This window comes from Miscanthus floridulus, chromosome 2 (genome assembly GCF_019320115.1).
Source record: "Miscanthus floridulus cultivar M001 chromosome 2, ASM1932011v1, whole genome shotgun sequence".
Taxonomy (NCBI): Eukaryota; Viridiplantae; Streptophyta; class Magnoliopsida; order Poales; family Poaceae; genus Miscanthus; species Miscanthus floridulus.
Window position 1 is genome coordinate 47,871,764 of NC_089581.1, and position 20,753 is coordinate 47,892,516.

General features: G+C 45.5%; 3 protein-coding genes across 4 annotated transcripts; 1 reads left to right on the forward strand and 2 right to left on the reverse strand.

The window, feature by feature from the left end:
• Positions 1 to 336: 336 nt before the first annotated feature.
• LOC136538708 (uncharacterized) lies at positions 337 to 6,835 on the reverse strand. Its single transcript, XM_066530671.1, has 5 exons — positions 6,280 to 6,835; positions 6,143 to 6,192; positions 2,913 to 3,039; positions 1,258 to 1,362; positions 337 to 1,176 (listed from the first exon to the last, which is right to left on the reverse strand). The coding sequence occupies exons 1-5, from the start codon at positions 6,704 to 6,706 to the stop codon at positions 554 to 556; spliced, it is 1,332 nt and encodes a 443-aa protein (XP_066386768.1). The 5' UTR covers positions 6,707 to 6,835; the 3' UTR covers positions 337 to 553.
• Positions 6,836 to 9,295: 2,460 nt separating this feature from the next.
• Positions 9,296 to 13,396, forward strand: LOC136523428 (putative disease resistance protein At3g14460). 2 transcript variants are annotated; one of them, XM_066517121.1, is made up of 2 exons: positions 9,992 to 10,216; positions 10,303 to 13,396. In XM_066517121.1, the coding sequence occupies exons 1-2, from the start codon at positions 10,136 to 10,138 to the stop codon at positions 13,162 to 13,164; spliced, it is 2,943 nt and encodes a 980-aa protein (XP_066373218.1). In that variant the 5' UTR covers positions 9,992 to 10,135; the 3' UTR covers positions 13,165 to 13,396. The 2 variants fall into 2 exon arrangements, with proteins under 2 accessions (XP_066373212.1, XP_066373218.1); XM_066517115.1 differs by having other exon boundaries at positions 9,296 to 13,396.
• A 258-nt stretch (positions 13,397 to 13,654) lies between these two features.
• LOC136523442 (uncharacterized) lies at positions 13,655 to 17,116 on the reverse strand. Its single transcript, XM_066517127.1, has 2 exons — positions 16,306 to 17,116; positions 13,655 to 14,392 (listed from the first exon to the last, which is right to left on the reverse strand). Exons 1-2 carry the CDS (start codon positions 16,978 to 16,980, stop codon positions 14,033 to 14,035), a joined length of 1,035 nt encoding a protein of 344 aa, XP_066373224.1. The 5' UTR covers positions 16,981 to 17,116; the 3' UTR covers positions 13,655 to 14,032.
• Positions 17,117 to 20,753: the final 3,637 nt, after the last annotated feature.

The window sequence follows — 20,753 nt, forward strand, 5'->3', positions numbered from 1 at the left end:
GGTGTATGGAGAACGGACTGAGTTCTAAATATGAGGTGTATGGACATATGTCCCTGTGCATTATGGAGTGCTTAATACAATAAGGATCTACAAACCAATGAGGGAGAATACCAGCTACGAAACAGTTCAACCATGATTCATGGTTATAACTCTGAAGAAAGAACGTACTGTCCCATATCGAAGGCAATTAGACACAACATATATAACTTAATCTTTCAACATACTTTCCTTTTCCATGTGGTTTTAAAATATTCGAATAAATCATGTTTGCATTCAGTTTTTCTCAACAGAAAATGTGATGTTAACCTACCTCATGCAAGAATTGCTAATCCTGAATGAACTATACTGAACTCACAAGTAACAGGTTCACATGAGATGCGGACCTAGTAACCTACTACTTCACGTCAAATTTGTATCTTTCCTACTAATTTTGCTACATTCTGCTATATATTCAGCCCTATCAAGAATCAATTTAACAACTGCTGCACCATAGTTTTTAACTACTGACAAGCAGAAAACACAGGAAAAATGGTGTATATCTACATGGGTTACATTACTCCGTAGAGAACTCAAACAGCATCGTATGCCTGTACTTCTCACCAGGGTGAAAGATAACTGAGGGAAAATTAGGTTGATTAACAGCATTTGGGAAACCTTGCGTCTCGAGGCAGAGGCCAGCATGCTTTCCATAGACCGCACCTCCTTTGCCCACAATGCCATGAAGAAAATTTCCAGTGTAGAACTGCACTCCAGGCGCATCAGCCCAAATGTCTAGGGCCCTCGAACTAGACGGGTCTACCACTTTTGCCACATGTCGCAAACCTGACCTCACTTCACTGGAGTCAAGCATGTAATTATGATCATAACCACCAGGGACCTGATCAATTCTGCTTCCAATTCTGCTCCCAGTCAGAAAATCAAAGGGAGTGCCACTTACTGGCATGAATTCGCCTGTAGGTATTGAGGTTTGATCTACTGGAGTTATCTGAGAGCCCCATATCTGGACCGAATGTGAAAGCACATCTCCTGAGTCGTGGCCTGCCAGGTTCCAATAGGTGTGCTGTGCTAAACTGATGGGTGTGGCCTTGTTCAATGGTATGGCTTCCATCTCAAGCTTCAGTGTTGCACTTGGAAGAAGTGAATATCTGACAGTAACAGAAACATCACCTGGGTAACCTGTTTTTCACAGCATTAGTATTTATTGAAATAAGGCATGTATATACAGTTATTTTTCATAGAAGGTAATTGTCACAGTACCTTCCTCTCCATCTCTACTATAATACTTGAAGGTAATTGAGGGCTTGTCCCCTTTGTTATATTCGGCGACTCCCCATACAGTTTTGTCAAACCCTTTAAATCCACCTGAATACGGTATTGCCCCTAGATTAGTTAATGGAACAGAAGCACAAATAATCGAAGTGATGTAGATCTCTTCTTTCTATGTGCAAACATGCATCTGTATTGGATGTTAGGTGTCCCTAATACAATAGATGTACCAAAATAAGAGACTGGATAAAAACATACATCTAACTGACTATATAGTTCAGTAGCAGGCACCGAGAAAACAGAGCATGCCAGCACCAAGGTTGTTGTGGCCACTGAGTCTCAACTGCAGCAGCGCAACCACTTGCTTTCCCCCAGCCTTCTTTTGGTCAAAAACATCTTGTCCAGCAAGTGTTCAGTATTATGTAAAGGAGGTTCAAACCGTGCAGTTGAGTTGCAACTAGATTGATTCATTTGTACTGTTTGTCTAAAGAAATGGCAATGGCAACCCCTTACCTTACCTCAACTGGCCCTAAGGGTAACTGTTACTCCTTGTGTCCCAACCCCTTAGTGGGTTCAGTTGTCATGTGCTGTTGTGCATAAGTCTGGGGTAAGGGTATTGTAGCACATGGTGGCTTCCGAGATAAGTCTCCCTGTCTACTTTGATTACCTATATCCTATTAGTTATTTGTTTACGATATTTGATGTTTAATGACTGATTTTGGTCATTAATTAGCTCACTGATTTGGTATTGAGAAATTCTAGAGTGCACTTGTTAAGTCCATGCCTAGATCTATAAAGAGCAGCCAGCAGTTATTTTCATTCAGCAAGGGAAAGGAAGTATTGAGGAAACAGTATTTTGTTCCCCACAATACTATTTTTCTTTGGGTCCACTAAACCAAGTTTAATGCAAGATCATTTCACCCATGAAGCCGGTTTTGAGAGTGGCTTGCTGCTGCAGGCCACCACAAGACCAGGTTTTTCCACCATAGAAGCCAGATCATGCTTAACTCCCTCAGCTCACACAAGCACACATTAATATCAATCTCATCCCAAACTCCTTTTCTCCTGTCCTGACAGTGTGGCTGCTAGTTGTTGGCATCATTGTACCACATGTTCCATGACAGTAACTTGCAATATTATCAATGCATAGGTGATAGTCAAAATTAGTGTGTACCTGTCTTATCCTATGAGAGAGCAGCAATGTATTTAATGAGAAATGGGAAATTTACAGTGTGGACGTTGAAAGTTTTATATCGTATGACTACAATTAATAGCTTAGCAATAACAAAATATCCCCATTGAAAGCTTTGTACAAACTACACAATGTGGATATTTATTAGCCTGCCTGGTGCAGTGGCGAGAGCTGTCTCACTGAGTCACTAGGTCGTGGGTTCGAAGCAGCCTCTCCGCAGATTTTGCGAGGGAAAGGCTTGGCTCGGTTTATCCCTTCCCCAGACCCCACTCATGTGGGAGCCTCCGGCGGGTCTGCCCCTTTTTGTTGTACAATGAATACCATATGCAGTTACATCCCAATTTGTCAAAGTCATTTAGTACCAGGATTGTTATAAGGCATTTTTCATTATTATTTATATTTGCATGTTTAAATAACTTTTAAATAACAATATAACATTACAGATTTTCCTTACCATGAAGGGTGTTAGGTGGGTTGTTGATACTCAGATTGTACTGCACCCCATTTAGAGTGAACTTTCCATCCTTGATTCTATTTGCAACTCGACCAACAATGCAGCCAAAGTAAGGTGAGGTTCCATTCTGATCAAAGAGACTCCAACTGTTAGCACCAAAGCAATTCTTGATCGCTGAGATATACGTAAATAACTATTTACAAACTGCAGATAAACAACAGCCACAGTTGTGAAGCTAATCCCTAAGGGGAAAATGTACATTAAAATATAAGGGCAAACCAGAAAAGAAATGCAAACCTAAATTAGGAATAAATCCATTTCACACCCACTATGCTTTCGTGAAAATCCGCATAACCCCTGAACTATAAAACTGGATAACCTACCACCTATGGTTGCTTTTGAAGGTCATTTTGATGTTTAGGGGATCCAAAGGAGTTCTGCGGAATAACAATCCCAGCCGACAAGAATCAGTTCTCCAAATAGTTTTCATTCCAAAAAACCGTACTTTTCAAACAAAAAAAAATCAACAAAGTAAGAGGGTGTACCCAGCACTGAAAACTACCACATTAGGTGGACTCCAGGCCTCTAGGGAAGGGAATTCCTAGGCAACCTTGTCTTTGCTTATTTTGCAAGGAGGCTGATTCGAACCCAGGACCTCGAGGGCATAAGTGGAGACAACCATTGTGCCTAGCCCACCCTTGATAAACCTTTTCAACAGAGTACTTGATGAAAAAAGGAACTACTCCCTCTATTCCATTATAGTTCACTTTGGCCTTGTCCTAAGTCTAACTTTGACCAAGTTTTTAGAAAAGAATAGTAAAATCTACAAGTTCAATAAAGGCTCTACCAAGATCTTGGGGAATTTAATGAAACTAATTTGATATTCTAGACGTTGATGTATTTTTCTATAAAATTGGTCAAAGTTAAACAAGTTTGACTTAGAACAAAGCTAAAATGATCTATAATTTGGAACAAATAGAGTATTGCTTTCTTAGTAAAGAGAGAACAATATGTTAATAAAATGCTCTCTGACCACATCAGTGAAACCTAAAACTGTCAACAAGGGGGTTAGGAGGGCTTCATGTTGTTAAATGTGGTGGTGTGTGGCTGTGTGCACTGGAAGAATAAGTAAAATGGCAGCATGAGATGTTATGAGCAGCCAGCTGTGCTCTTTGGGCTGGTTTGGCACTGTAGCAGGAACATATTGTAGCGCCAGGCCTGTAGCACTGCCTCCCTCAGGTTTAGGGTTAGTTAGAGATAAGATTTGGTAGTATTAGATTGGATCTCTTTCTTACGAGTCAAGTAGAAACTCCATATATTAGGAAAGGAGATGTACAATTAAAGGCAAGCAAGAAACAATCAATGTAGTCCCCCTCTTGTGTTTGACTGTTCATTCCTCTCATCTTTGATAGTTTGATCTAGACCTCATCTCCAACAAAGCCGACTCCACCCAACCATCTTTCCTATGGTTTATCCCATCATGGGCACACCAGCCATGACATGTGGATAGCAGGTGGTCAGCATGCAATTTAAGCGAACTGCTCAAAGAGATGTAATGTATTGTTTCAAGTTTGTTATTAATTAGGAGTCGAGGAACACGACACCACACAGTAATCCAGATATCCATAAAATTAAGACTACAACACTTAAAAGTAATATGAGTTAGTTTGCAAATGAAAAACTGAAGTTACGGCATTTGAAAAGTAAGATAAAAACAAAAAAGGTTAATATTAATGGACATTGCACTTGCAAAGTACTCCCTCGAGTCAAAAAAATACTTGGCCGTTTTGGACATTACATAGTCTTTGATGTGTACCTTGGACCACTATTTTGTATTTTGATATATTTATAGAATCCAATAAATTTATGAGAATATGTAAGTATTTTTAAGACAATATCTACATATATGATTTTTCACATTTCCAAGCAAAATAGTTTTAAACATATTGATAGTCGAAGTTTTGAAAGTTTGACTAACTCTTATCCAAAAGGTATGTAAACCAGACGGAGTAGGTCTAACTTCTAAGGTGGTTCAGTGGTAGAAAAGGATGTCAGCCAAACTTTAGAACTCAGCAACAATACCAATTCCTGGATCCTATCATCAAGCAATGAAAAAACATTTACTTATATACCAGGTATACTAAATGCTGACTCTTGGCTAGCAGTGCCAGCTGGCCACCACAATGCAGTTTCGCAAAATGTGATTCAAGCTGAAAAAATGTGAAGTTTGTGGCAGAGGCACACAGCCACAATCTTCCACCTATTGTTTCTAAAGTAAGTGCTGGAACACCAATTCATGCTGCCATCAGCGTGAAAGATTTTAGAAATAGGAAAACATGCAAGACAACTTAACTGTTCATTGAAATAAAACTCATGCTGCAAGCTACAGTAATGAACAATATTGAAACAAATTAAGTGTGGGGCTGAGTGTTGAATTTATTTCAATGTTATTTCCAAATTTAATGCTATGAGTTAAAACTATATGTGAAATGTAACAAATGGTACTAGTGTTCAGAGTTCAGACCCTACCACAATGATGTCAGAGGCAAAATCATTAAACTGTTATGCAGTATTAGCGCTGTAACTTATAAGCAACACTCAGGCGAAACTAAATCAAATGAGGCATCATATTTTAAGTTTATTTTTACACTTGAACTTCACTTCATACTTTTGAGCGCTCAATGTAGTTTGGAATGGCAGCACAGTTGTTAATATCCGCACTGAACCAAACAATGGATGCTCCAAGTTACCAAGAAAAGATGGGAGTAATGCCTTAATGTAAGAGATATTAAAGATAGAGCTTACATATACAAGGTTAAAAGCTTTTATTACTGGCAAAAATATTTTAGAGATGGCATCATAATACTGTAGTTAATAACAGTATTCAGAGTTTCTATAGACATGAATCAATAAATTTTGCTGCACTTTTGCAGGAAAATAAATTATTTAAAAATTACTAGCTCATCTTCTTCTAGTAGTATAATATTACAAAACCCACGCCATAATTGAGTAACCAACGAGCCAGAAAAAGAAGGGGGCCTAGCACATACGCAGATACATTCACACACAAGCTACCAAAATATGCAGCGCTTGCACGCACAAGTTGACTTTCAAAAGTCAGAAACCAACAAAAATATCTCCCTTCAGACTCCTAACTCAGAGATCTCCGAGAAACGAGGCAATGCGCTAATTAATGGTTCCAAATCGAAACGCATGCATCGAGAACTCACCAGGTACGGATCCAGCGAGTCGAATCCGAGCACCACATCAGCGAGAACCCCTGGGAGCAGAACATCGTGAACCAAAAGACTCAGAGCCGAGCAACAGTACAGGCAAACAGAAGGTGGGCACCAAAGAGAAGCCGCACCGTTCTTGTCCGGGACGAGGAGCGAGGTGACGGCGGCGCCGACATTGGTGAGGCGGACCCGCACGCTCCCACCGTCGAGATCAAAGAGCTCCGGCGCAGGCGGCGGCGGCGCGGGCATCGGGAGGAGCAGCGGCCTGGGAGAGGCGGAGCGGAGGCGGAGCAGCGGCGTGGGGGCGGAGAAGATGGTGACGGAGGCGAGGAGGTAGACGGCAGCGAGGAGGATGAGGAAGAAGGGCGGGGTGGCGCGGAGGACCCTGCTGGCCGCGGGGACCGCGGGGTGAATGCGAATCTGGGAGTGGAGATCCCGGAGCCTGTTGGACGGGGGGAGGTGGTGGAGGAGCGGGTGCGGCTGCGGGCGGGTCGGGGTGCGAGGAGCCCGAGGGGAGAGCGAGTGGTGGTGGTGGTGAACTCCCACCAGCTGCTCCATTTCCTCCGGCGGCCTGCCGCCTGATTTCCCGGGGTTTTGGCTCAGCACTGCAGCAGCAGCGTCTCCAGCGCCGAGGTCAGAGGTGGGCGCCGCGCCAAGGGGACACCACTCTAGCGTCGCTCACGCTCAGGTCGGTTTGTACCGATCATCAAATCAAACAAGAGACCAGGGAAGGGTTTATACCTTGGTCGTATTTCATTATTTGTACACTTCTCCTATATGTGAAGTGTCTGATTTTTTTTGTGTATGGCGTCTATGATTTTGTATTTTGTTAGATGTTCTTAAATATATATGGACTTAGCATCGATTCTGCTTGCGACTTTCATATAGTCAAGAACTCAAGATAAAGTAAAAACAAATACCGTGAGATCAATCTTCTTCCAATATCATCCAGTAATCACTACTACACAAACGAATATGCGCAGCGTTGCACTTTGCACTCCGTAGCGGGCACCTATTTTTGCCCGATGCGGTAAATCCCACGATTTACCGCGGCGGACATTTTTTATTTACCGCAGCGGGCAGTTTTGCCCGCCACAGTAAATCGATTTACCGTGGCCGACATATTAAGATGTCCGCCACAGTAAATACCCTATTTACCGTGGCGGACAACGTTAAAAGCCCGCCACAGAAAAGGCCTAGGCCCATCAGGCCCAAGCTGGCCCGATATTCGTCTACACGTATATATAGGTATACTTAGGGTTTCGGGGGGCGCAGTCAGCCTCCCCACTCTGTTTCTGTCGCGCAGTCGGCCTCTCTTCCTCCCCACTCTCTTCCTCCTCCCTCTCTTCCTCCCCACGCGCTCCAGGTCAGGCCGCCCCGACGCCGGCGGTGGAGGCCCCGACGGCGCCCCTTCCTCTCCCTCCTCCGGCCGGCGTGGAGGCCCCGACGCCGGCATGGAGGCCCCGGCGGCGGCGGCGGATCCGGCGCAAGGTGCGGAGCCCTCTTTCTTCTCTCTCAGATCAATGGTGGATCTTGTCCCTCTCACACTTGCACCCTTGCAGATCCCCGACGATGGTGGCGAGTAGCGGCGACGGGTGCTCCTCCGCGCACGGTGGCGAGCAGCGGCGTGGCCCGTCCGGCGCGGATCCACGGAGGGGCGGCCCCAACCCGCCGCGACGGCACGGATCCACGGAGGGGCGGCCCCAACCCGCCGCGACGTCGCGGATCCACGGCGGGGCGTCGTCTCCCTCCCACCCAATCGACGGCGGCGCAGATTCGGTGGGCGTGGCGCCCACCCCGGCCCTTCCTCTCCCTCCGGCGGTGCGGCGGGTTGGAGCTGCGGCGGATCCAATCGACGGTGGTGGATCGACGGCGGTGGCGGGATCTAGGTTCAGTGCGGCCCGGATCCAAGCCCGTGTGGGTTTTTTTTGTTTTTTTTTTTGTTTTTCCTGAACGATTTGCCACGGCGGACGTTCTTATGTGGCCGCCGCGGTAAATCGATTAACCGCGGCGGGCAAAGCTGTCCGCCACAGGAAGCCACGATTTACCGTGGCCTTTCGGCGGCGGCGGACCGGTTTGCCCGCCGCGGAAACCCAAAACGCCCGACACGGATAAATATTCTGTAGTAGTGAATCGCAATGTTCATCATTTGAATAATTGGGGAGAGGGAGCACCAAAACCCATAATAGAATTCGATGCACTTTTAGTCTTTTTTTTTAACTGCGCACAACACCAAGCTCTACTGCCAAAAGAACTTTAGATTTTGATCATATAGGTACACAATTGTTCAAGCATTCCTATAAAAAGCTCTGAATGCAATTTTTTTAACCATTCCATTTCCCCGATATTGATACTACTATATCCAATTCAGCCAAACACATGGAGCGGCTTCGGATGATGATCCAAAACGTCAAAAAATAATGCAAGTGCTAACATCCCGGCCCTCATTCATTTTTTTTTCACAAGCATTCCTAACACCCTGTTATTCCTGCAGTTGTAGATCACGATGCTGGACAATCCATAACAAATTCAAAAGATCTACTTGTAACCAATGAAACATAGGTACTAAAAATATTAAACAAAATTTCTTCTTTTCACTCATCTATGTTTCACACATCTACTTTGCTCACACATTATCTTTTTTTATTTGCAGAAACTTCACTTATCCAAATGAGTCAGTAAAAAGTCCAAATCACTTGACTCGCAACATACTGCAGACATTTCCATGTCCTCCCAAAATAACATGAATGTGACCCTACCATGTATATCGTGCTTCCTCTTTTTATGTGTTTCGTCAGAACCTCATCGACTTTGATATTTAAGCATATCTTATATACAAGCATACCAAACCATGCCTTATTTGCAGTGCTAAAATTGGCTGCAACTTCATAGTTTGATCCTTCAGCATAATCAACTTCAAAATGGGTGTCCTAAAATCCCCCAGCAACGCACAGGATATTCAACTAGTTATTATTATTATGCTCACAAAAAGACAAAAACCTCTATTGTGTTTCCTCTGTTCATTGATGGATCTACAAGCGTTACAGAGGCAGCCTGCCAGCATTTAGCGATCGAAGTTTCAAAACTGAAGACAGAACCAATCCAGCTATGACCAAGGGCTTAACAAGACCAGATAACATATGGAGACAAAATATCAACCCTCCTTGAACCTGTGCGCTCTCCAACATCTAAACCAGCCTGTGTATTTCGTTAAACAAAAGTAGCAGGATCTCTAAGAACAAATTGATGGGTGGCCCCAAATGGGCCTAGCTAACCAAGAGTTGATTGGAATCTCCTGGAAACTGATGTGACGACCAAAAACATCTTTGCTTATTCTTCACACCAAAACTCAGTACAAACTGTAATCTACGAATCCAGCGAAAGGACGTTGAAAATATAGATGCTCTATCTATGCTTTCTAGGTACCAGAGCCTTACATGAGATCCAAACAAAGTCTAGAACTTAGAAATTTAAGTCTCTAACCACCGATAATGTAGGTCAGTTGAAAAGGGTGCATTGAGGTTCATAAAGGAACCAACAAATGATTAAAGCTGACAAATGTGTCCCTTTCAAATTTTAAAGGTAGCCCATTAACATATGGTGTAGACTTTTCTTCGAAGGCTCTTGGAAGACTTCGACCTGGTATCTAGCTGTATATATGAGACTATTGGTCTTAAGAATGGATAGCAAGCTCAGTAATTGCCAATATGGATATCTCCAGCTACTTGGCTGTAGGTGGCTGGTTCATCCAAGTTATCTTCGACAAGTACCTGTCCTACCAGCTCCGGCGATGGGCGGCCAACTGTGGCATCGAGCATGAGCTGGACAGGCTTCGTGTTGCTTTGCTTCGCACGCAGTCACTTCTCCATGGTGCTGAGCTGGTGCCGACACTCTCCTACAGCTCTCTTCCATGGATGCGAGAGCTCCGAGATGTCATGTATCATGCAGAGGATCTCCTAGACAAGCTTGAGTACAACCGCCTCCATCATGAAATGGAAGAATCAAGTGCAAACGAGAGCAGCAGTAGCCCAATCAGCGCCTTCATGCTCTCCCGGTTTCACAACCAAGGTACCCCTTCTAGCCTGGAACCATGTTGGGATAGATCAACGAGGGTAAAGAATAAGATGGTAAATCTATTGGAGCGTATTGATCAGGTTACAAATGGAGTTAGTGAAGTAGTCAGCCTACCCAGGAACATCAGAAGCAGAAATCACAACATCATGACAAGCTCAATACCCCACGGGAAACTCATCGGTCGGGAATTCGAAGCCCAACAGCTGGTAACCGCTCTGATAAGTTCTCAGGTCGAGATCCCAGTCTCTGTTGTCTCTATTGTTGGGGTAGGTGGCATAGGTAAGACTGCTCTAGCACAGCATGTGTACAGCAATGCTAGAATAACAGAGAACTTTGATGTGAGAATGTGGATCTGTGTTACTTGTCTCTTGGACGAGTTGAGGATCACAAAAGAAATGCTGGAGTCAGCTTCCAGCAGTCGGTTTAGGCATGGTGGCATAACAAATTTCAATAGACTTCAAGCCGCACTGAAGGCAAGGCTTGCTTCAAAACGGTTCCTCCTTGTCTTAGATGATGTTTGGAACAATGACAACAGAACAATAGCAATAGAACAAGAGAACTGGCAGAAGCTGCTAGCCCCTCTAAAGGATGGAGCAAATGGGAGCAAGATACTTCTGACAACTCGGTCAAGTATAGTAGCAGAGATGCTGCAATCATCCTATATAATTAGTTTGGAGACCTTGCAAGTTAATGACTGTTGGTCCCTAGTAAAGACTTCTGTGTTTGATGAGACAGAACATACCATCAACTCAAAATTGGAGAACATTGGAAGGGAAATTGCTGAGACACTCAGTGGTCTTCCTCTTGCCGCAAAGGTGGTAGCTGGACACCTGAAATGTAAACACAGTGTAGATGAGTGGAAACAAGTCTTGCAAAGAAATGCAGTATGGGAGGAAATCATGCCAATTCTACGAACAAGCTATGACAATCTGTCACCACACCTGAAACAATGCTTTGCATATTGCAGCATCTTCCCCAGAAACTGGGAATTTGAAGCGGAGCAGCTGATTCTGCTGTGGTTAGCACAAGGTTTTGTAAACCCAGATGGTTGCAGGAGATTGGAGGACATTGGGAAAGAATACATAAATGATCTACGTAATAAGTCATTCTTCACGATACAGAAGAAAGAATTTGTAAGCTATTATGTGATACCACCTGTAATTTATGAGCTTGCAAAATCAGTTGCAGCTGAAGAATGCTTCAGAATAGGAGGTGATGAATGGACAAGAATCCCATCGTCAGTACGCCATCTATCCGTACATCTAGATAGCCTTTCAGCACTTGATGACACAATCCCATACAAGAATCTACGCACTCTCATTTTTCTCCCTAGCAGAACAGTGGCTCCAATCAATGTTTCCATCCCTCCAGTGGCTCTCAATAACATAAGAAGCCTCCGTGTGTTGGATTTATCCCTGTGCATGATGGACAGACTTCCTGATAGCATATCAAATTGTGTGCATCTCCGATACCTAAATATCTCATCTACTACCATCGTCACAGTACCAGAATTCTTGTGCAAACTCTACCACCTACAGGTTCTGAATTTATCAGGTTGCAGGCTTGGAAAATTGCCTTCCAGAATGAACAACTTGGTCAATCTACGACATCTCACAGCAGCTAATCAGATTATTTCAGCCATAACAGACATTGGCAGGCTGAAATACCTTCAGAGGTTGCCAACTTTCAAGGTTACCAGAGAGAGAACACAAAGTATAGTTCAGCTTGGGTACCTACTAGAACTCCAAGGATCCCTACAGATCAGAAACCTTGAGAATATTGATGCTCCAAATGAGGCAAAGGAAGCCATGCTTTGCAAGAAACACCAGCTCTCTGTGCTACAGCTAATGTGGGCGTCTGATCGAGATGAGGTAAATGGAAATAGGGAAGAGGATGTGCTAGAAGCTCTCCAACCGCACGAAAATCTAAAGAGACTAGACATCGCGGGTTGGATGGGAGTCAAATCCCCTAATTGGCTTGAGAACGAATGGCTAAGCAATCTTGAGCTTATTTTCCTAAGTGGCTGCAATGCATGGGAGCAGCTTCCACCACTTGGTCAGCTTCCCTCCATCCGAATAATCTGGTTGCAGCGTTTGAAAATGTTGAGGCAGATAGGCCCAGAGGCATATGGCAGTGGCAGCCAAATGGAGACATTCCAGTCACTAGAAGAGCTGGTGCTTGATGACATGCCAGAACTCAATGAGTGGTTATGGAGTGACCAGACAATGAGGAATCTACAGAACGTTGTGATCAAGGACTGCAATAAGCTCAAAGCGCTGCCTCCAGTACCTCCTAACCTTACAGAGATAACAATTGCAGGGAAAGGGTATTGGGTGCCATACCACCATGATGTAAAGTCGGCACGCAGGTCCAGTGTCTCATCTCTTTGCATATTCAATTGCCCCTTGTTACTTGCCAGATTATCTGCACAAATGAACACGGAAATAATTGCAAGGTTTAGGTCTCTTAGAAGCATTATCACTGATCAAATGACAATACTAACGTGTTCTCTTTTAGAAGATAGGCTTGAGCTCATTGAGAGCCTAGACATCCAAGATTGCTCAGAGATCACCTCCTTCAGTGCAGACGACGATGATATCCTCCTACAGCTAAAGTCACTCCGGAGCTTATGTATATCTGGTTGCAACACTCTGCGATCACTTCCTTCCACTCTGTCCAGCGTGCAATCCCTGGATAAGTTGGTCTTATGGAACTGCCCTGCATTGGAATCACTGACAGAGGAACCACTGCCTCAATCAGTTAGGAAGATTGAAGTTGCACTCTGTCACCCACTGCTCAAGGAAAGGCTCATAAAAGAATATGGAGTTGACTGGCCAAAGATTAAACACATCCCTTGGATTGAAATAGATGGTGAAATTTTGCAGTCTCCTCGCATTGCACAGGCGAGCGGGAGCTCTCTGCACTGGGTACGCCCTTTTTAGTGTATTTTCAATCTGAAACCTATGATCCAATATGGATAGATGTTGATGTAACGTTAATTTTCGGAAAGGAAATTTGTGTTCCAAATAATTCTATATGGAAACAATATTAATTTAACTCCAAAGTACTACTAGCTAAACTATCACAGTACTTCCGAAAATGGTAGAATCAGCTTCAGCTTGTTATTTTTTAACCAAATATCTCTTGTTTGTAAGATCTTAGCATTTCAGTTAAAAGTTATGTCAAATCTCATTCGAAGTAACCATGTTAAAAACTTAAGTAGGTAAACTACAACTGAAAGGAAATATGCAAGGTAACCCAAAAACTGAGTTAAAATAAATTAATTTGGCTGTTCAAAAAAAAATCCTAGATGCTTCTCAAAACACAGGATAAACTGAAGCATATATGTAATGATATTCAGTACTAAGCATACATTCCAAGGTCAGAATAAAAAACTGCACTAGTATCTGGAAATGTCATTAAGATTCAAGATGCCCAGCACATGCACAAATATTGATGTTACTTATACCAAGTATCTATAACATACACTCCCTCCGGTCAGGTAAAGACGTCACTTCTGACAGCAAATGGTCAGTTAACTCAATTGCTAACTCCAGTAGGAACGGCATCTTTTCCCTACCAGAGGCAGTAATAACAAAAGGTCCAGCAACCAACAAACTAGCCTAAAAGTTAAAGCAAAGGGATACCATGGAACTCGATGCAACACAACTATTGGGCACATGACATGTCTAAACATCTGGCCTTGCTGAGTAACAAAGGGGCAAAACTGCCAGAACTCAATTGATTCTTCGCAGTTCATATACAACCCAAGCTTAGGAGCATAAGAGCAACAGTCAGAAACAAATTTGTCTATTCCTTTGTACAGTGAGCATCATTTCCATGCCTTGTACAGTGATTGTAACCAACACTAGTGAGAAATGCCCTTATCTCCTGTGCACTGCTGTTGCTAGCCTGCAGCAGGTGTTCATCTTCTTCATATATAAGGTAGGGAGCTTCACCTTTCCTCCTTGAAAGCAATTTTGATGCACCTCTCAGTACGTGGTACTCCCAGCCTTGAACATCAACTTTGATCATAAGAACTCTCTCAGTATCTGGAACAACATCATCCAGTGGAATTGTGGAAACTTCAACAGCAATTTCTGCATTAGACTTGAATGCTAACTTTGCACCAATTGCAGATATAGCACTGTTGTCAAGTCGACCAATCACCTAGATTACCAGAATATGCAATAAGTAGTGGAAAAAGGCAAAACAGAAGCACAGAAACATAGAAAACAATTTGAGATTTCTAGATTATGTAAATATCTCTTGTAAAACTAAGGATCAGAATAATTGCCAAACTATAATGTCTTACATGCATGCAGATTTTGTTTATGCACTTATGTCTTGCCTAATTTCAGATATGTGATAGTGGCAATCAATCAATCATGGTTGTACATGAATGTTCAAAAAAATATACAAGGCTATAAATTTCTGCGAAAAATAGTAATCCTATAATGAAAAGTTCATTGTGTTGCTTTAACAATATTAAAGTTTATCAGTATGAGATTGGACAAGTAATACTGATTTTCCATGTAAGCTTGTTCCTTAAGGAAGACATATCACAAAAGAACCAAAGGCTAAATTAAGCGCTCCTTGCCTTTGGTTTGAGCAAAACAGATTCTTGCTTCATCGAGGAAAAGAGAGAAGTTCTGGATAAATTGACAATGTCAACTTGAATTGACTAATTCAGTTCCGCCTATTCCACATTAATGGGAGTACATTTACACCAGGTACAACGCCGGCTCTTGGGGCGGCGGCGGCGCTAATCAGAGGTTCTGCATTTTATTTTATTTTTTTGCCACGGTGTACATGTGGCCAGGCGCTTAGCAGCAAGGTTCAAGAAAACGCTAGGCGCTAGGCAGGCGCTAGCCTACTGACTAGCGCCTAGGAAGATTAAACGTAGATTAAACGTGATTAATCGATTGTGTGTGTTTTTATTTTTGTGCTGCTGAGAATAAGATTAGTAGTAAGTACTAAGTAGTAAAACAAGTCAGTGAACATACCTCAATCCAATATCTACCCCATAAAGACTAAAGAGGTAGCACACATAAAGACTAGCAGACTGCAGACCCCAATCCAATTCATTGACCAACTAGGCAACTAGCACTAGCAGACATCAAACTTGCAGTTGCATATTAAGTAAATTTCGATTCCAATTCTTGCAAACTTGCAAAGAAGTGGTGAAAAGACTTGCAATTTTGATCCCCACACATCTTGTTTCCCTTTTACCTGGCTCTTCTGCATGCTTTTTTCCTACTCTCCAGCCCGCACGGCCACACATAGCCCATCAAGCCGGCCAGGCTACCGCTTTTCCGTGTTTCTACGCCGCTTAAGCACTGTCTCACGCCTATGCGCAGCACTTAGACATGTCCAGAGTTTTATTGAACGCCTAGGCCCTAAACGAGACGCTAGGGGTCCGCTTCAGGTTTAATCGAGAGTAAACGAGGTTTAATTAGGTTTTTTCGAACCATGCTTAGCAGTGACATTGACGCTCAAATAAGCAGTCGGCGCTTGGTGATTTTATAGTTTAAAAAGTGATGGTTTTAAGGATGGATAAGCACATTAGCATGTAGGTTTAGCTTTTTCCATTGTAGGTTAAGGCTCTTACACAATTGTTTGATTATTCTCTTTCTTTAAGAGCCCCATTTAAGCGTTCACGGATTGTACATACCCTTATGTTTCTGCTTCACGGATATGATATTTTTTGGGCATTTCTAATAATAGCAAACCTTATTCCTATTTTGGTATTTTTGGATTTCAGGACTTTTAGCCACGGTTAGTGAAGGGCCAGAGAAGCTTTCTAGTTATGAATCGGGTATAGAACCCATGGGGGGCTTGGTTACAATTCCGAACACTAATTACAATGACATCCATGCGAGCTTGTTCTGCTAATAACATGGTCAAAGTGCCATACATAGAGACCAGTATGCAAAAAATGTTCGTTCATTGATAAGAAGGTAAAAGAACATAGCACTTTCCAATTCTAAATGGCTGCATTTAGCAACTATAACAGTGATACACAAAGTTGCAACGATGAATTAATCGGTTAAAGAAAATCAAACTATGATCAGAACCAGTACCTGGTGCATCGTAATAGTCCCAGCTCGATCAGAAGCTGCCGCGTGATACACCACAACGCGGTCCTGCACCCGGTTGAGGTACACCCCGTCACAGATCCGCTGCAGGTTCTCGAACACGGGCTCGAACGCCAGCACCCGGAACCCCATCACGGCGGCCGCGAATGATGCCATGCCAACATTGGCCCCCACGTCCACCACCAAACCACCGGATGGTTCCCCCCTCCCCACCTCCCCGCCGAGCAGCTCCTGGATGGTCTGGGAGATGTCGGGCTTGCGGAAGCGCTTGCCCTTGAGGAGGCGAGCGATGTTCTTGTGGGGGTGGTCGGGGAGGGTGCCCATGTCGGCGAGCGAGTACAAGAAGGGGTAGGGCACGCCCTCCACAAGGTTGGCGACGACCGGGAAAGCCTGCTGCGAGGCGTAGCAGTCAAAGGAGCGGAGGTCGCCTGGAAGGTGGTGGGAGGAGGAGGAGGCGGCGGGGGAGGAGGAGGCGGCGGCGGTGGAGGAGGTGGTGGTGGAGAAAGTTAGATCCGGCGCTTTGGAGAGCACGAAGAGGAGCAGCAGGAGGATCGGGAGGAGGAGCAGGACGGTTCTGGGAGTGGAGGAGGCCGCCGCCGGAGCGTGCCGGCGCCAGGGAGCGGCCGGTGGCGCCGGCGGCGCGGCCGGCGGGGCCGGCATTCGTGAACAGGGCCCGGGCTTTGGGGGAGCAGCCGGCGGCGGTGCTGGATAGCGTGGGGGAAGAAGGCCGCCGGGCTCCGGGCTCCGGGCTCTGCGCTCATGCGCCGCCCCGGCAGTGTGGCAAAAATCACTCGTCGAGCTGTCCAGCCGCATTCGTGGGCCGAGACAGCGTGATTTCGGCCTGGCTTAACTGCTGGCAAACCTCCACGCAAAAAAAAAAAAAAAAAAAAAAAAAAAGGGTGGCAAACCAAACTATTTTCCGTCCAAAAAGAGAGGAGACAGCCGAACTCACACGATGGAGATACCTGGTAAATCGTGAGCTGTGAAAAAACTAATGTGATTTTCTCTGTGTCTTTCTTAAAACAGTTACAGTTACAAATTGTTTCTCTATTTCTACGTATTTGAAAAAACAGGAAGCTAAAAGAAAAGCAAAGTCCAAAGTGCTACGAAAATTATGCTATATAAAAGTAATTGTTTTTGAAAAACAACATCTTTCTCGTTGGTGTTCTACTTTTTAGCGGAAGAAGCAATTTCCACGAGCTAAATCAAACATAGCCTAAAACCAACCAACTATTAAAAACAACTGGTTCCAAAAGTTTGAGTGCAAATAATATCCTAATAGTTAAAGGGCGTGAGGAGGATTCTTTTCTATTTCGGATCACACCTGCACTATTGGGTGAGTTGACCGCGAGGAAAGCAAAAGGGTGATAGTTGTTTGTTGAGTCGTACTGTCGGTGCGAAAAGTGACCAACAAGTAAATATTTGTAGTTTTGTCGTGCGTTGTGATCGGATGTGGCCTAGCACTCAATGATACAGGATTTATATTGGTTCAGACAACGTGCCCTACGTCCAGTTTCAGTCGGTCGGTGACTTTATTCCTGAGCCCAGGTGCTCGAAGTTTGCTGTAGGGTTACAAACGAGTAAGAATGAGAAGAGGGATTAGAGGTCCGGTCGGACTTCGATCCGAGTGGTCGAGAGTGACGGATGCTCTAACGTGCGCTAAGTATTGGAGCGTATGCTCTGTGTAGCTGTCGAGTTCTATAGCTATTGAGCTGTTCAAGTCCTCAGGTCGTCGAGTCCTCAAGTTTTCTAGCCCTTTCTTTCTCGAGAGAGCTTTTAGGAGAGAGCTCATCCTCTTTTATAGTTTGAAGGGGATGGCCTTACAAGTCAGAGAAAGAGAGAGAATGTATACATGTGCTACCTCGTCTTGTTGCCCACGCTGCCGAGTACGAGACGGTTATCGGCGCCCACAATACTGTTTATATTTAGACACATCTGACAGGCTCTACCGTGTTTGCCTGGTATGACAAACGTCGACGACTACAATACTGTTTGTGCTCTGATGCGTCTAGAAGGTTGTATAGTGCCCGTCTGGCATGGCCTGGTGGCACTGTCCTGCAGGTGTGTAGGGCATGGCAGAGTACGATCCTCGGTATTGCGATTGACTTGAGCGCCTTACCTTATCTGCTCCGCTTGATCCCCGGGCCCTCACCGAGCGGGCACCCCCGGTCAGTCGTTCCCAGTCGGTCCCTACCGTGTCGGTCAGAAAAGAGCAGCAAGTAGAGGTCTGGCGTATCATTATGTACCTGGGTCGGAGCTGGACTGTGGTCCCACCTTGGGCAGGCCTTTTGGTCGGGGACCGAATCGTTGTCCCAGCCTATCATTATGTACCTAGGTCGGCCCAGGCGCACATTGTCGTTGCACCGCCTGCTGGGCCGGGTTTTATAGGGAAGCAGGTCCATTGGGGACCCTAGGTTTATGAACCCAATAGGAGCTCCTGAGCCCCTTTGGAACTTCTATGAAGTCATAAAAGGGTTGTTTATACTTGTTTCATGAGCGCACCCGATGGGTGTAAGGTTGTGGGTTGCTGTCGGATGAGACGGAGTGTGAACCCGAGGCGTCGGGCGAGACAAATCCTACGGCGTGGCCTTGGGGTCGGGTGAGACTGAGCGCGAACCCAAGGGTTAGGCATGGCTGAGGGTCGGGCGAGACGGAGCGCGAACCCAAGCGTTAGGCGTGGCCAAGGGGTCGGGCGAGACAGAGCGTGAACCCAAGGGTCATGCGAGACGGAGCATGAACCCAAGGGTCAGGTGTGCCCGAGGGGTCGAGCGAGACGGAGCGTGAAGCCAAGGGTCAGGCACGGTCGAGGGGTTGGGCGAGATGGAGCATGAACCTAAGGGTTAGGCGTGGCCGAGGGGTCAGGCGAGACGGAGCGTGAACCCAAGTGTCGGGCGTGGCCGAGGGGTCGGGCGAGATGGAGCGTGAACCCAAGGGTTAGGCGCGGTCGAGAGGCCGGGCGAGATGGAGCACAAACCCAAGGGTCAGGCGAGATGGAGGTGAGCGTAGCCCTTGAGCCTACAACTGGCTGGAGAATCGGTCGGAGGCTGAGCACCTTGGTACTCTTTTCTAGGGCTGCGAACTCCTATGTTCTTTCCAGTCGGGGTGTTCGCTCGTGTCCGTTTCGACCGCAACCTGCGCGGTCGATCGGGTTCCTAAGTAGGAACCTGGCAGCTCGAGCCCCCGAGCCCTGTTGGGCTAGGTAGGGGTCAGTCAAGTTTTATGCATCATCCCATCACGGTTTTCGCAACTAGAGGGGTTGAGTTAACAACACTTGCCTCGATGGCTCGAGTGTCGTGCTCGATGAGCTCGCTAACGGGCATGTTCGAGTGGAATCTGGGTCCGTCGTTCATGACGAGGTCAGCATAGCCCTCATGTGGCATTCCGCTACTCCTTAACCCGCCTCTCGATAGATGCCTGAGTTATTCTAGAGACCGACTTAGGTGGCCCGCTAGCCTCCCCTCGATGGAGATTCTGTAGGCCTGGCTAGAGGTTAGGATCGAATGAGAAGGTCAAGATGACTTTGTCCGCTTCTGAGTGGATCAGGCGAGGGCCGCTGGGGCTCATCTTTTTTCTCCCCTGGCTCTATTTGATGTGAGGCGGCTTCGAGGCCTTTGTGGGCTAGTCTTCGAACCACGATCAGTTGTCGCTCATATCGAATGAGACGACTACCGCTTCGTGACGCGACGTGAAGCGTTGTGATGCAACAATTGCATATGCAATGCTTGGATGTATGGGATGAGTGTATGGATGAATATGTGACTGAATGTATGAATGCATGTATGAGGATGGATGAATGAATGCTCATGTACTAGGAAAGTAGAATGGGGGTTGGTAAAGTTACCTTGATGGCTCGAGTGATGGGTCCAGGGAGCTCCTATCGGATATGTCCGAGTGGGATCCATGTCCATCATTCATGACGGGGTCAGCATAACCCGCATGGGGCATCTCACTGCTCCTTACGTGTCTCTCGGCAGCTGCCCGAGCCATCCGATCAACTCGGGTAACTCGTTGGCCTCTCCTCAATGGAGATTCCATGGGTGGGCCCCTTCAAACCCTGCCTGAGAAGGCAAAGGGTCGTTTGCATGCAGTTGTGCCTTATTTCCCATGCCTGGGTTGTAGTAGTGGTGGGTCCTACCCAGGCTATGTCCCGTTAGCCATGCGATGTTTCATTGGGCAGGCCACATCCCGTTAGCTAGGGCAATATCCCGCCGCACGCCTTTTCGCATTAAATAGGGGGAAGGGAGAGGGTTTTCCTCCTGTTCTTTTGCCTTTCTTCAACCGCTGCCGTTTCTCCTTCCTTCTCTTCGCCAAGCCTATTTGTGTGCCACGGTAGTTTCTAGGAGAGAGGAGGGCAGAGCGAGGGAGAGGAAAAACTCATAGATTCATTCATACATCTGAGGTGCGATGTCGAACTGGAGGCCTTCCAGCATGGA